General features: G+C 45.4%; 1 protein-coding gene across 7 annotated transcripts in view; it reads left to right on the top strand.

The window, feature by feature from the left end:
* The first annotated feature begins 439 nt into the window (after positions 1-439).
* The window catches only part of TSPAN12 (tetraspanin 12), a 67,208-nt gene continuing 52,345 nt past the window's right edge, over positions 440-15,302 (top strand). For 2 of the 7 annotated variants that reach the window (XM_008172618.4, XM_042843880.2), the window contains exons 1-2: positions 468-707; positions 1,347-1,484. In XM_008172618.4, the coding sequence (XP_008170840.1) occupies positions 1,419-1,484 (66 nt within the window). In that variant the 5' untranslated portion in view covers positions 468-707; positions 1,347-1,418. Of the gene's footprint in view, positions 708-764; positions 902-1,346; positions 1,485-12,800; positions 12,840-15,302 lie in introns of those variants that run through there. The other 5 variants (XM_065563643.1, XM_065563434.1, XM_065563527.1 and 2 more) reach the window with 5 other exon arrangements.

The raw sequence follows: 15,302 nt of genomic DNA on the forward strand, positions 1-15,302 counted from the left end.
AATAATAATAATAATAATTTCAGATATCCTTTACTCCCTTCCCTAACAATAGGCACACATAGCCTGCAATCTGCATAGGGTATCTCAGGGACACACACAACTTTAAGCAACTTGTTCTCATTTGAACTCATGGCAGGGCATAAATTAAGCCGCTGTCTTTGCACGATGGAGCCCTCTAGTACATGCCTCGCCTGGCAATGGGCCGCATTGTGTTTTTTGTGTGTTTGCATGGAGTGGTGGCAGTGGTTCTGAGTTCCCAACTCTTTAAGAATTGAATTCACCATCAAAATGATCTTTTCTGCACAGCAGCAGAAGCCATGGTGCGCGGGGCCAGTGGCTAACAAGTTTCCTCACCCCAGCAGGGTCACAGGGACGCTGAGCTAAGCATGATCCCGGGGGTGGAAGAGAGGGAAGCTCAGCTGAGTGGCCTCTAGGACCCAACAAGCGCCCGGAGCAGGCTCTGGAGCATGCGTGGCAGTGTGTGTGCAGCTGGCGGCGGCTGCTGCCTTGTCCTGCAGAGCCGCGGAGGGCTGAGAAAGGGGGAGGGAGTGGAAGAGACTTTCCAGTAAGTGCCCAGCACTTTCCCTGCTCGCAGGCAGTGTGTCGCGCTCCCCGGAGATGAAGGTCTTGACTTGGTGCTGCCCTTCGCTGCCCCGCTGAGTGCCAGCCAGCGAGTGGGGCGCACAGGGCTGCTCCCAGCCCACGCGGTAAGTGACTCTCCGCCTCTCCTCCCCACGGCGAGCGCCTCTTTCCCTGGGAGGGGACTGAGGACGCTTCCGAGCCGCGCGCTAAACTCGCTGGAGCCAGCCTGCGCTCCCGAGCCCCTGCCTCTCCGCCCGCAGCCCCGAGCGGGCACCGGGGCAGGGGAGCTGGGGGCGGCCGCTCTGGGACTAGGCAAGCGGTGCGCGCTGAGCAGCATCTCCGGAGGGGGCGGGGAGGGTGACTGACTCCGTGTCCGCGCTCTGCCCCTTCCCCGGCGGCGCGGCCCCGACTGCCTGCAGGGCACCGCTCGCTGGTGCTGCCAGTCCTCGGGCCGGGGCGCTCCGCCTCGTCTCCCCCGCAGGGACTGGCCGAGCGGGGCTGGGCGGGACAGAGGCAGACCGGGGACTTACCTGGAACTTTGGCTACCTCCCTTCGGGGCCGTCTCCAGCCCTGACAACCGGCAGCGAGCGAGCGAGCGAGGGACCTCTCCCTCCGCTCCTCTCCCCCCACCAATTCTTCCGAGGCTGGCCCGGGGGGCAGCGAGAGCCGGCCGCGCACCTGGGCGTGCCCGCTCCGCTGCCCCTCCGGCTGCCTGTGCTCGGCCGCCGACGGACCGCGGTGCTCTTCTCTCCCTTCTCCTGCAGGTGGCTGGCGGCCTCGCCTCGGGTGGGAGGATGTGGTGAGAGGATGGGGCGTTCTGCCGCCGGCGGCTCACCATGGCCAGGGAGGACTCGGTGAAGTGCCTGCGCTGCCTGCTCTACGCCCTCAATCTGCTCTTTTGGGTGAGTCGGGATGAGCCGGCCCCGGCACAGCCAAGCAGGTGGCAACGTCCCGGCTAGAGTTACAGCCCCAGCCAGCCGCTAGTGCGCCAGGGGGCACAGCCGAGCACGTATTAACGGAGCGGCAGCACGCCTCCATTCAGAGCAGGGTACAAGTTGCCCTTCTGGGCTCCTGTGGTCTAGGCCACCAGCCGGTCACCTCTGATCGGGGAAGCAGGGTGATTAAAGACCCTGGAAACTAGTTGCAAATAAAATTGGACTTGATTTTAACCTGGGGATATAAATAAGTGCGTGTGTGTGCATATGTGTCTATAGACAGAGAAGGGAAATATCCAGTGATGGGCTAATGCTGGATTTCATGAATTTCGTAACATCACATGAATGAATTGACTCCTGGTTGTCCCAAACACATCGGCATTATTTACTCTATGAGGGTTTGATCCAAAGTCCTGCGAGTCCTTCCCTTATCTTCAATGGGCTATGGCTCAGACAATCTATAGTGTATTACCTTATCACATAAGGGGTGGGGTGATTTTTTTGTTGTTGCTTTTGTTTTGTTTACAGATTTTTAGTCTAAGCTCTATTTATAGAGGCATCATGGTTTCTGAAACTCCCCCCACAAGGGGGTGTGATCAGCACTGCCCCAGAAGCTTTTGCTGCCCATAGTGCATGATGTAGATCAGGGGTCAGCAACCTTTCAGAAGTGGTGTGCCGAGTCTTCATTTATTCACTCTACGCGGGCCAGTCATACATTCTAATGTTTTTAGAAGGTCTCTTTCTATAAGTCTATAATATATAACTAAACTATTGTTATATGTAAAGTAAATAAGGTTTTAAAAATGTTTAAGAAGCTTCATTTAAAATTAAATTAAAATGCAAAGCCCCCCAGACCGGTGGCCGGGACCCAGGCAGTGTGAGTGCCACTGAAAATCAGCTCACGTGCCGCCTACCCCTGATGTAGATTCCTCAGTCTTCAGTCACTCTCTCAGATTGAAATGCACCTCATCCCCATAATTGGGCTTTACACGGATTAAGTATAGAAGGGTTAAAGGCAAAATACACCCATTGGATCTACATAAACAGTGTTTATGTGTTACTGGCTCATCCCAGCCTCATTCATGCCCACTGTGCTGGCCTATGAGGAGTTGGTGTGGAGATTCACCAGGCATGCAGGAAGTGTGCACAAGCTAAATGACATAATTTAGAGCTGTCCTGAGATGGCTGACAGTTAAACTGGGAGCCATTCTGGGTTTGGAGTGGGATAGGAAATTGTTAAGTAGTATTTGGTGCAAAGTGGTACATTCTTTGACATGATGGAGTGCTCTCAGGGGGCCTGAGCGTGATGCTAGCCAAATGCTATCAATTGGTATCGGTTTTGTTTGATAATGAGTTTGCACCATTTTCTTAAGTGTTCATTCCCACTTTATTTTATGGGCTGTGTGTTTAAAAAATAAACCCATGTAACTCGATGAGGAAACTTTTTTTTTTTTTAAGCACATGCAATTACTTCTGGCACCCTACTCCTATCCTCTCATATCATGAACACATTGCACAGAATAATCTATGAGTGAGAATTTATAACAAAAATCCTCATGGTCAAGAGGCAGGATAGTCTTGTGGTTAAGGCATAGGACTTGGGAGAACTATATTCAAGCCCAGCTCTGGCATAGACTTCCCATGTGACACTGGGGAAGTCACTTAAATCTTGGCACTTCATTTCTGCTTCCTCACAACAATGTTGTGAGAATAAGTTTAATGTTTGAGAGGTGCTCAGATACTGTGGTGTTGAGGGCCATATACCATAGACACCTAAATAGGTGCTTGTGGACATGTCTCTCACTAACTATTAGAAGTTAGTAAGAAATTTCCCAAATGTACAGGTTATTACATTACTGGGTTTCTTTCACTTCTTTGGTACTGGGCACTGTAGTGGACTGGTTGAACCATTGGGCTAATTCCTATGTTACATTGTCTGAATTTTTTGGGTGTGCATACTGTTTGATGCATTTGAGAGATTCTGGTTTCACAGAGCTTTATTTATTTATTTATTTATTTTAAATAGTGAGATTTCTGGAGCACTGTGCTGTTGAGCTTGCTACAATACTATGTGTTATTTCCTTTAAGGTCCTAGAAAGTAGTAGTTTGAAAGTGAAATATAAGAAACCCCCCTTCTGCATTCAGCATCACACTTGAGTAGATGGACAGCTCTTACACACATGTATTGGATGTGGCCCCATTCTGCCATTCACTCACTGCTCATACACCTCACTCTACAGCTACTGGTTCATCCCCTAACTTATGAATCCCCCCCACTCGCTGAGTCCCCATTCACACCTCAGTTTATCTCTTCTCACCAACTTAATCCACTCTCGTCTCTTCTCCCCTCCCCAAATGCATCCATTCTCTTCCCAGTCCTACCAAATCTATTACCTCAGCAACAATTTTTGAAAGCTGCAGCAGCCAACTAGGTACCTCCCATACTTCACGTTTGACTATGAATCTTTTCCTGATGGTGGATGTCTTGCCTCTCATGCTGACTGCTGCATTCATAATGCTTCTGCCTCAGTCCTGGGCTTCTTCGCTTGCTTATGAAATCCTGCTGGTATCCATGGAGGCGGCTAACAAGCTTGGTGTCATTTGTTCTGGTCCATGGGCCTGGAAAGCTGACAAGGGACATTAAGTGGAGGCTGGCGCTGTTCAAAGGAGAAGGCCACCGGGTGGCTGAGCCCAAGTGTTCTGAGGAGAGGAGAGGAAGCAGGCCTGGGGGGATTGGCTGTCACAGTGTTGCTGCTGACCCAACAGCTGAAGTCCTGTTATCACCTCAGAATCTCTGCTTTCATTTTTACCACCACCACAAAAAAAAAAAAAAAAGGAAATTTCTAGCCCCTTTATCTGCAGCTTGAAAATGTCAACCCTCAAGTCTCCAACACCAGAAGTCAAAAAGAACAATGAAAAGAAAGCAGCATTCTTCTTAAATTTTGTGACTGGAAAGTCAATCTCATGAATTGGGGGGAGGAGGCTGACTCCTGATTTTTGAATGCTTGGGGTTGGTCAGACTGGAAGCTAGAAGATTCATTGGGAGCCAGTGCAGCTCTTTTCACTGCAGGTTTTTTACTGGATCTGCTGCTGAACTGAGGCAGTACACTACAGGTCTGGCAGTGTAGCAGCAGTCCTATTTTATACTCCATTGGTGTGTTAAGATTTTCTTCACAACATTAAGGGCTAGAATTATTTTTTTTAAACAAGGTTAGTTTATTTGGGAATGGATGGTGTAAGCTAGACTTGACTGGGAAATCTTTCTGCTCACCCTAGGGATGTGGGATTTTCCAAGACTGCTATGGTATAACAATGAGCTTTAGAAACTAACTGCCCAGCCTGATCTTCAGAACAAGAATCCTTCCCACTGTTAACAATAACGTGTGTTACCAAAGCTTGCTGAACGAGGCCTGGGCACTGCACTCAAGCAGTCACATGATAAAATAATAGCATGTGAATGTGTAATCAAATAATAGATGTTGCCAGCATCAGCAGATGAGTTGCAGGAGTGTACCACAGATGTTTCAGAGACTGAAGCAGTTTTCTACAACAAATCATGTGTACCATATATAAAATTAAAATAGTTAGAACTAAAATAAAAAAATTGTCCAGCCCATTTGGTGTTGGTGATTCTTCATGTATAAAGAAGTGGATGAGTACAACTGTTCAGCAACTCAAAGCAAAAAGAAGATGAAAGTCAGAGTTGTATGGCTGGAGGCAGGGGTAGATGTAAATGGGCTGTAGGTGTGCATTAAAATTATACTCACACTTTCTTTTTTTGTGGACAACAGCCATGCTCTGCTCCCCTCTCTGCCCTGACCACATTTACATTTGATAACTAAAGTCAATTTTAACGAAATGTCTTTTGAAAGCAAATTGCTTGCTGATGTTTGGTACAGTGCATGTAGTGGATATTGTTACGGTATTGTTCTATGAGTCTCCCCGTGCCCTTGTCTTTAAGGGTTTGAGCACACACACATTGAAGTCAATGTTCACTTGAATAAAGATGGAGCGGGGGATCTCTTGTCTGTGGAGGGTCTTTTTTTTGCTGGTTGGTCACAGTTATAATAAACACCAGCTCAGAGTAAGCATGGGATGGCAGGAAGCTTAGACAAGATCAGCTTATTGTAAATGTGCAGGGCACACATTACTTTGGAGCTGTTAATACAGTAGCAGTTCTGTACTGGCAGACACAATAGAGGTGTCATAAAGATAATTTTCTGCCATCTGTATAGCTCGAATGTTTTGCAGAAACCTTAAGCTCTGGGATATACAGGTCTGAATTCCTCCAAGCAATCCTAAAGGGACTTTTCACTCTGGCTGCTTTGGAACTGGTGTCCCTTACAAATGCTGATGCTGCCACCAAATAGCTTCATGACTAGTGGTCTAGGACAGTGGTTCTCAACCAGGAGTCTGGGGCCGCGAGCAGGTTTCAGGGGGTCCTCCAAAATAAACCAGAGAGCAGGGCCGGCGTTAGACTCACTGGGGCCCAGGGCAGAAAACTGAAGCCTGAGCCCCACCACCCGGGGCTGAAGCTGAAGCCCAAGTAACTTAGCTTTGCAAGGCCCCCTGTGGTGTGGGGCCCCAGGCAGTTGCCCTGCTTGCTACCACCTAATGCTGGCTCTGGATTTTAATCTGCTGGATATGCAGAAAAAACAGTTGTTGTGGCACAGGTGGGCCTTGGAGATTTATAGCATATTTGCGTGGGGGCTCTGAAAGAAAAAGGTTGAGAACCCCTGGACTAGGAGAAGCCTGTCCTTAATGTGCCCAGCCATAAGGTCCATCAAGGTTTGCTTGAAATAACTAGGTAATACAGCAATTATATTTTTTAAATCATGGTTTGAGGGACCTAGCCAGGATTTAGTGATATTCTCTCTCTATTTCACTGAGTTGCTGTTTGGCTGCAGGCTGGTGATGGGACTACCTTGTATCTATTTGAGCAGGCAGATTACACTATGGAGATAGGTATTTTTTCTCCTGTAGGAAGATGATAGCATCATTATTCCTGAACTTTACTTTTGAGACATCATCAAATGGACGTGAGCTTGCCTACATCCTCCATGCTAGGTGCAGGCTGATGGCCTGGGTCTGGGAGGAGCAAACACAAAAATGTTGTTATGCTATGTGCCATCCATGCAGCCATACCAGCATGTGTAGCATGGAATTCTATGACATTGCCATCAGCAGCTATATCTTCTCACAGGGAAGACCATTGTGCATGTGGAGCTCTTTAAGAAGATGTCATGCCTGGTAGAACCGGCTAAAGTAACCACAGGTCTTATTGGGAAACTGCAAATGTGGAAAGTTGCTTTTAGACATGGTCATTTTCACATTTTGGCTGCTGTCAGGGACCTCAAATGCAGGGGGAGAGAAAGGAGCTTGTCAGCTACTTTGCTATGATCACTTGTAGCTTTTCCCTAGTGTACAGTTTAATGCTTTGTGCTTGAAAAAAGACCAGGAACTAAAGCCAATAAAAGAACTGTGCTGAGGAATTCTGATAGAGGCAGCTGTTTCTGCCACTGCTGACCTACTGGCCATAACACTTAAGCAGTCTGTAAATGGCCTATTGCTCCTCAAGTCTGTAATGAGGTTTACCATCCAGCTCTCTCAGCTGACCAAAAGAATGATTGATTTTTTTTGCCTTTGCCGCTTCAGAAAGTTCTGAGGCGGTCTTAGTAAAGGAGGAGGATGGGAATGATGTTGCACTTGCTAACATGTAGCTGCAGCCTCCCTCAGATTCTGAAAGGCCTTTCCTTTTATATGTGAGATGGGAGTAAATCTACTGCCAGTACCTTAGTTACTGTAGCACTAAACAGTAACGTGGTGGTAGGCCTGATGATACTTGCTGTCCCATTTAATAACTTTTACTCAGGGTCAGCTGGGTCATAACTCATTAATCTGGTTGTAGGAGCTTAGTAGAAGCAATTGGGGTGCTGTTACAGCTGCTTCTCTGCCTGCTCAGTAACAGAGTCTTCAGGCAGGTCTATACTTAAAACACTGCAGCGGCACAGCTGCACTGATATAGTGCTTCATTGAAGACCTCTGTGAGAGGTAATAGCTATGTTGACAGGAGAAGCCCTCCCGTTGACATAGTGCTGTCTACACTGGGCGTTAGGTCGATGTCGTGGTGTGCAACTCACCGCTGCGGTGCCTCCTGCTGGTCCTCTCAGGGAATTAGCATCTCCAGCCTCCGGAGCGCCCTCTGCAGGCCAGTGTCCCACTACCACTGGCCCCCATGTCCCTCCCAGGACCCAGTGCCCCTTGTCTTTGGGGTGCTGCCCCCTGGCAATACCCCCACAGTCTCTGGGTCTCCCCACCCAGGGGAACCCCCACCCACTATCCCCACCTTGCCTCAGTTTTTGGCTATTGGCAGTCACCATCTAGCCCCCGCTCACTGGGGCACACTGCAGTGTAAAAGCCACTCATCATAGGCAAGGGGGGTTTGGACCTGCTGCCTCTGCCTACCCATGGGCTGCCTCCTCCAACCCCAGTACCTAATTGGCCTTCCACCAAGCTGCAACCTGAGGGGTTTCCAGGCTGGAGCTCCCCAGCTCCATTGGCTTTCCCCCAGCCCTGCTCCACCTCAGGTACCTTCTCTCAGCTCCCGGCAGCCAGGTCCCTCCCCTCTCAAAGCTAGAGAGAGTCTGTGTCTGGCTTCTGGCCCCAGCCCTCTTATAAGGGCCAGCTGGGCCCTCATTAAGCCAGCCTCGGCCTGATGGGGCGTGGCCCCCAGCTGAGGCTGCTTTCCCCAATCAGCCCCACTTTTCCTTCCTTGCCACAGCCCTCTCCCTGGGTTGTTTTAAGCCTTTTAAGGCAGGAGCGGGTGACCACCCCGCTACAGTCCGTATAACTGTGTTGCTCAGGGGTCAATGCTATGAAGTCAACATTGTCTGTCTGTGAATCTAAGATTATTCATTGTTCTCCCATGTAATATGACTCCTCCCATTTCATCTCTCAGTGCTACAGCCGTAACTGCTTCCAGTACCAAGGTGAACAAATCTGGTGACAACATGCATCCTTGTCTGACGCCTACAGTTGTCCTGAACCATTCCATCCGCTTCTTGTCTACACTCTGCCCTCATCGATTTGCTGTAGTTGTGTTCTATCAGCTTGATCAGTTTCTTGAGAATCCCATACATTCTCAAAACTTGCCATAACCCTTCCTGCCAACTGCTATCACAAGCCCGTTTGAAGTCTATAAAGTTGTAGTAGCAGATTCAGTTGTGTTCTGTGCACTTCTCCAATATCGGTCTTATCACACGTAGGTGATCTGTTGTACTTCATCCTGGTCTAAATTTGGCTTGTTCCTCTGCAAGTGCCACTTCCATGTACCTCTTCATTTCTCCTCTAACATGTCTTGCTGAACGCTTTCCCCAGCATGCTCAATAAGCTGATTCCTCTGTAGTTCTTGAATTCACTCTGATCTCCTTTTCAATACTGTACTATTATTGCTTTCCCTCATTCTCTTGGCACTTGTTTTTGTTTGTAAATCTAGTTGAATAGCCTGTGCATTGTCTGTACCATGTGTTCCTTGCTTGCCTGCAGCAGCGTTTTAGTTATGTTGTCACTGCCCAGTATCTTTTTCAAACTTCCTATCAAGGTCTTTAGTACTTGTAAGAATTCCAATATCTGCTCTTCCTTGTTTGTACTGGGAAGCTTCTCCAAGACCGTTTCATGTACGGTGTTCTGCACATTGTACAGCTCTTCAAAATATTCTATCACTTATTCTTTGCTTGTTTGTCCACAGTTATTTGCCTATGATTTTCTTTTACTGCTGCATCTTCAACTTGTATGTCCCACCCAGTTCCTTTATCTTGCAGTATAATCCCTGTGTCATTTCTCTTTGCGTATTCTTTTGTTTCTTTATATTTTTCACTTATCCAGACTTTAGTGTCTCTTCACATCCTGTTTTATCTCTCTGGTCAACCTAGGTTATCTACTTTGGTTTCTTTGTTGTGGCCTTGTAGCCCAACACTTGTTCAGTTGCTTTTGTAATCTTATCTTTTACACTATTCCAGGTCTCGTCAGTGTTCATTTTTTCTTTCACCAGAGACATGATATTTTTTCCTCACAACTTTGTTGTATTTTTTCCTGCTATCTGGCTCATTCAATTTGTCCACATTGTTGTGTCAGCTTCAGTATTAACTGCATCTTTGACCCTCCCTCACCTCCTCCCACCCCAGTCTTCCTTGAGGTCATCCTCTTAAGGTTTCTGGCTCCCAGCAGTCACCTCTTTTGGGCGGAGACCCACATCTCTCTCCTTCCAGACTGGAAGTTTAGCCTTACAGTCCCTCTGCATCTCACTGTGGTTTCCCCAGTAGGTCTGACTGGGGTCCAGCACCTCTGGTTGAAATCTCCACAGGGGCTATAACAGTGTACGCCACTCGCCAACCATCCGTCACAAAGTAAGGTACATTTATTCTTAAGGTGAAAAGCATAGCAGAAAAAACATATAAAAATAATCTACAGTCATGCTAAAAAGCTTACCAGATATTACCTCCAACTCCAACATAAGGCTCTGGTAGGCATCAGTCTTTCAAACCCCATCAATGGCATTTGCCCCCTGGGTTATAAGGTTGTCAGTTTTTAGATCAGGAACCAGAAACCCTGACTGGGCAGTTCAGCTGTTTCCTTTTGACAGCTTGTGCCTTTGATTGCTAGTCTCCAGGAGCAGGTAATCATTAGTCAATGGCCCTCTCCTCAGTGTATAGCTTCAAAATCTGGATTTTTGCATAATCCAGAGTTATGGAATTTGCATTAACCACTTCCCAGGGATTACCCCACGTAACACTTATTGCCCCAAAAGTCCATGTCTGTCATATCTGATGCCTGTCATGCCAGGCATATCTCAGTATAGTCTTTTGAACTGCTTACACGTCCTAGGACTTTCATCTGTTACAGTGGGAACTCCTGGAGTAGACCACGGAGTGGAAGAATACAGAAGCAGTTACCCTGAAACTGTGACACACAAATCTTTGTTCTCGGCACTCAGCTGCAACCTCATTGATGCCTCTACTAATCCAATATCAGCTGCAAGTGATTTTCATCTGCGATTCACAAGTACAAAGTCCATCATGTTCTTCGTTTGCCCATCTGGTGATATCCAAGTCCATTTCTTCTATGGCTTTCTTTGGTGAAATAACATGTTTATTATCACCAAGTTGTTGCTTAGGCAGAAATTTAGTAACCTTTCTCCTCTTCTGTTTTCTTCACCGAGTCTGAATCTGCCATCGAATCAGAATTCCAATCCGATACTACTTTTGCATTAAAATCTCCCATCACCAATAATATGTCATGAAATTTCTTGTATTGTTTTCTGTAGATTATTATAAAATCAGTCAATTTCTTCCTTGAGTGCTGCTGAGGTTGGTGCACATACGTGTACTATTGTAATTGCGGATTGGTGCTTAAGCTAAAGACAAGCCAGACTCTTCTGGCATTTAACCTGATATCTCCTTGCATATTTAAGGCGAGATTCAAAATAAAATCCAGTGAAGTTACCATAATAAATATACATGTAGTATCTTGTAACTTTGGTTTCTGTCTTTTATACTTACACTGATTTTGCTATCATAACAATCCAGTTTATCCTCTTTCCATTAGAGTCAAATCCTGAGAGAAGCTGTTTCCACTGCTCTCTAGCATCAAATGACGCCATTGGGAGTTGCAGGGAGTTGGAGCACCTATGGATTCAGTCCTTTGGCTTTAGATAAGGACTATTCTCTTGAAGAGACTTTTCTCAGCTCCCATATATGAAGAGAATATTCCAGCAGAGCTGTAGGAAGGGAACATCTTTCTACAGAACTCAGGGTTATTCAGTGGACTTCATCCTGCAGAGCAGGAAATCACTGCAAGCCAGGATTTTAAAGGAACAGGAGTGTATTATTTAATACTTGTGCTAATGTTTTCCCAGTTAAGAAGGAATCTTTAGGTTATATCAGTTATCTAATATTTTTAGATTGTTATAGTGCATAAAGGCCTCTGTCAGGTTCAGGGCTCTGATTAGGGGGTGTACAATCACCTGGATCTCTTTTTGGGGGTGTGTGTGTGAAGGGGCATTTGGATTTATATGCGGGAGAGGCAGGGGCTGTCAGAGTAAGAGGTGAGTGGGTAAAGGGAGAAGGGAACTGAGGAGGAAGGGGAGACTACTGAACTTGATGCTCTGGGTTGGTGTCTCTGCCTTCATTTTGGAAATGAGAGGAGACAGGAATGCTCTGACAGCGTGATCCCAATATACTGTGTCTCACTGAAGGTAGAATAGATGACACTCATAATGTAAATGTGTGTATCACCTCATCCCAAATCTCTTTATGCGTTATATATGTCTAGCACCATGGAATTACAGCAATTGACCAACATCTCAGCCTCTGCAAAATGGTGTTGGTGGGGAGAGGGAATTTTGACAGTGACACTGGGGAGAAGTTCCTGTTAGCAAAGGCGCTAGGCTTCTTACTGGCCATGGACAGCCAAGGGAAGTATAGCTTTTAAGGCCTGATTTGGAAAATCCACACAGTTAACTGCATGAAATTCAGTGCATCCACCTTGAGGATGAAGGCGTGAGCCAGTTCTGTCTATATTTGGACTGATGGCTCCAGGGAGAGTAAATATTTCAAACTAGATGTTTAGAACACTAAGACATGATGTCCAACAGCTTGAATGGTCCATTGCTCTTGTGGGTACTTTCTCTCATTTTCTGTTTAAATTGACATCTCTCTTTACAGAAAATGTTTTTGCCAATACTCCCCAATCCCTTCTCTGTTGCTATAGCCTGAGAATTTCCCATTGACTCAAGGCTCTGTGGAAGGCAGCAGACATAGGCTATAAAGAAGAATACCTGTATTTCTCCTATGTAGCTTTCACTCCTCCAAGCTCCAGTCAGGGCCGGCTCCAGGCACCAGCCCAGCAAGCAGGTGCTTGGGGCGGCCAATGGAGAGGGGTGGCACATCTGGCTCTTTGGCGGCAAGTCGGCGGCGGGTCCCTCACTCCCTCTTGGAGCGAAGGACCAGCCGCTGAATTGCCGCCAAAGACTGAAGCAGTGCGGTAGAGCTGCTGCTGAAATGCCGCAGATCGCGATCGCAGTTTTTTTTTCTTTTTGCTGCTTGGGGCGGCAAAAACCCAGGAGCCGGCGCTGGCTCCAATAATATATCTCTGTGTAAATATTTATTATTATTATTTAAAAGAATTGCACAGCATTTCTTATTAACCCTCACAAGTAGTATATGCACCTATTGATAACCCCATTTTACAGGTGAGAAACGGGGAGGTTAACTGATGTTCTGAAGGTCACAGCAAATTGTCATGTCTAAGTCTGTTGGCTCACAGGTAAGGCCTAACCCCCACTGCTGCCCAGAAAGTTATTCACTATTTCCTTTTTATCTATAAAATCGGCCTAATGATATTTTGCCCATTATCTGTAGTTCTAATGGCACTAGACAAAGGTCTCTGGGCACACAGTAGTAGTTTAGACAGCATAACAAAATACATTGTCAATTGGAAGCAATTTTTCTGATAAGTGGCTTTGTCTAGGGCATAAGACATGAGTCTTTCACATCAGAAATCTGTGCTTTGCTACAAAGTTCCTATGTGACCTCGAGCAAGTCACTTAACCTCTCTGGATCTCCGTTACGTCTGTTGTATAATGGAAATAATATTTTCTTGCTTCCTGGAGGAGCAGTATGAGGCTTTATTTAATAAGAGGTAGAGGTGTTGAGAGTAGTCATGGAGGAGATGGGTACAAAACTGAGGACTCAGTCCTCTCTCTACATTCTCTTATGCTAAAGGACAATAGTGTTGGAATGTAGGGGGCAAACTGGTCCCTGAGTATTTCAGGAAAATAAGAAACTGTAAATAGCTAAATTAGCTACAGCTATGCTGTGCGTCTGAACTGTGAGTTTAATGGTGAAAGCCTATTCCAGAATGTTCTGTGTGTGCACTAAGCGATTTTTCATCAGGTTGCAGCTTAGTCAAACCCAAGCCAATTTTCATTGGACCACTCAAGGATTTCTTAGTGAGGGTTATTTGTATACTAAAATTAAGGCCCAGATTCTGATACCTTTACTCAGGCTGAATGGTATCTTACTGTGCAAGTAAACCCATTGAAGTTACAGTAATTTTTTTTGTGTGGAGTAAAATGCTACGCAGCATGAGTAAGGGCACTAAAATTGTTACCCTCATCCATTTGTTTTGATGCAAGAGGTTTTTTTTTTTTTTTTTAAACATATTGTTTTTTTAATAATGTAGAAAATTGTTTCCTGCCTTCTCCACATACTTCCAAGTGGCTTAAATGTTTTTGCTCAAATTTTCAAAATAAAATAATAATTAATAAGAAAATCTCCTTCAAGCAGATGGCAAATTTCAGCCCAACAAGTAATTTTTAGGTTGTGACCAAAAAAGTTGCTAAGAATGGAAACGTATGCAACCTTAGTTACAAGCGTCATTGCTCTTCCCCCTCTCTTTATATAAACATATGTACATAGCTTAACTGAAAATATCAAATTTATTTTTCCAAATTAGCCATGACCTTTCAGACATCATAAGAAGCAGAGCCATGAGCGAAGTTCTGCAGGCATGCTTAATGGATAAAAATGCCTTTTGATATTTTCTTTTAAACCATGTAATATCCAATTTATATAAAGCCTCTTAACAATAATTTAAGATGTAACTTGTACATGGCCATTCCTAGCTCTCTGAATATGTTCTTGTACATCCAGTTTCTTAGTTGTTTGAATGGGATACAGTCAAACTTCAAAATGAATAAAACTAGTTTGAAAGTTAAATGTCAATATGTGATAAACATTTATTTTAATGATCATTTTTGAAAACAACATTATTTATTATCTTTATTTAATCAAGATGAAAATAAATTTAATATGATAGTCAATTTTATAAACTCAGTTTCATGTTGATGAATATATAATGTATTGTGAATTCTACAGTCATTTGTAACAAATAGATATTAAAAAGCTTACTGTTATGCTTACGACACAGAGTGGGGTCCACAGAGAAATGGTCGATAAAAACTTATTGATGCACTGATATTATTACTAATGTGGTGGAAATTATTTTTGATGTTTTCCCCCCACCCCTCCCATTATACTGTGCCCTTTGATAGTCAAATTCTATCTGGTATAGCTTCCTTGCTGGTTGATATTTCAGTGTTAAATTAGTAATGTAAACAATTGGCTGAAATAGGATCTGCCAATTTTAGTTCCTTTTGGCCTCCCTCCAGAAACAAAACAAAACAAAACCCATCAGGTTGTCTCTTACGACTTCTCCTTGGAAATTGGATTGCAGCAGGCTATTGGGATATGACTGCCATTGCTTGCCCCATAAGGCTTATTTGCACCCCAAGATTTTTTTTTTTTTTTTTTTGGTGGCTGCTGTGGCTCCTTCCCGAGGAGATTGCGAACACGTGAGGCCAGAACTTCAACAGGTTTCAATTGTTGTAACACCAACTCAGGATCTGGCCCAAGGTTTGGTGCTAAGTGCTCTCAGTTCCACTGACTTAAGTTGGGAACTTTGCAGGATCAGGCCTATGCTGAACAACAGCCTCCTACTTACAAGTTAGAATGTTATGGAGTGTCTCTCTCTCTGACTATGCCTACACTGCAAATTAGAGGTGTGATTACCCTGCCTGTGTACGCGTACTTGCGCTAGCTCTCGTTGAGCTAGCATGAGTATAAGTAGCAGTGCAGCTGAGGCAGCATGGGTGGCTGAGCCTTGCCGTATGCATACCCTCTGATTTCAGGTGCGTTTGTACTCGGCAAGGCTCAGCTGTGCCTCTGC

This window comes from Chrysemys picta, chromosome 1 (genome assembly GCF_011386835.1).
Source record: "Chrysemys picta bellii isolate R12L10 chromosome 1, ASM1138683v2, whole genome shotgun sequence".
NCBI classification, from domain to species: domain Eukaryota; kingdom Metazoa; phylum Chordata; order Testudines; family Emydidae; genus Chrysemys; species Chrysemys picta.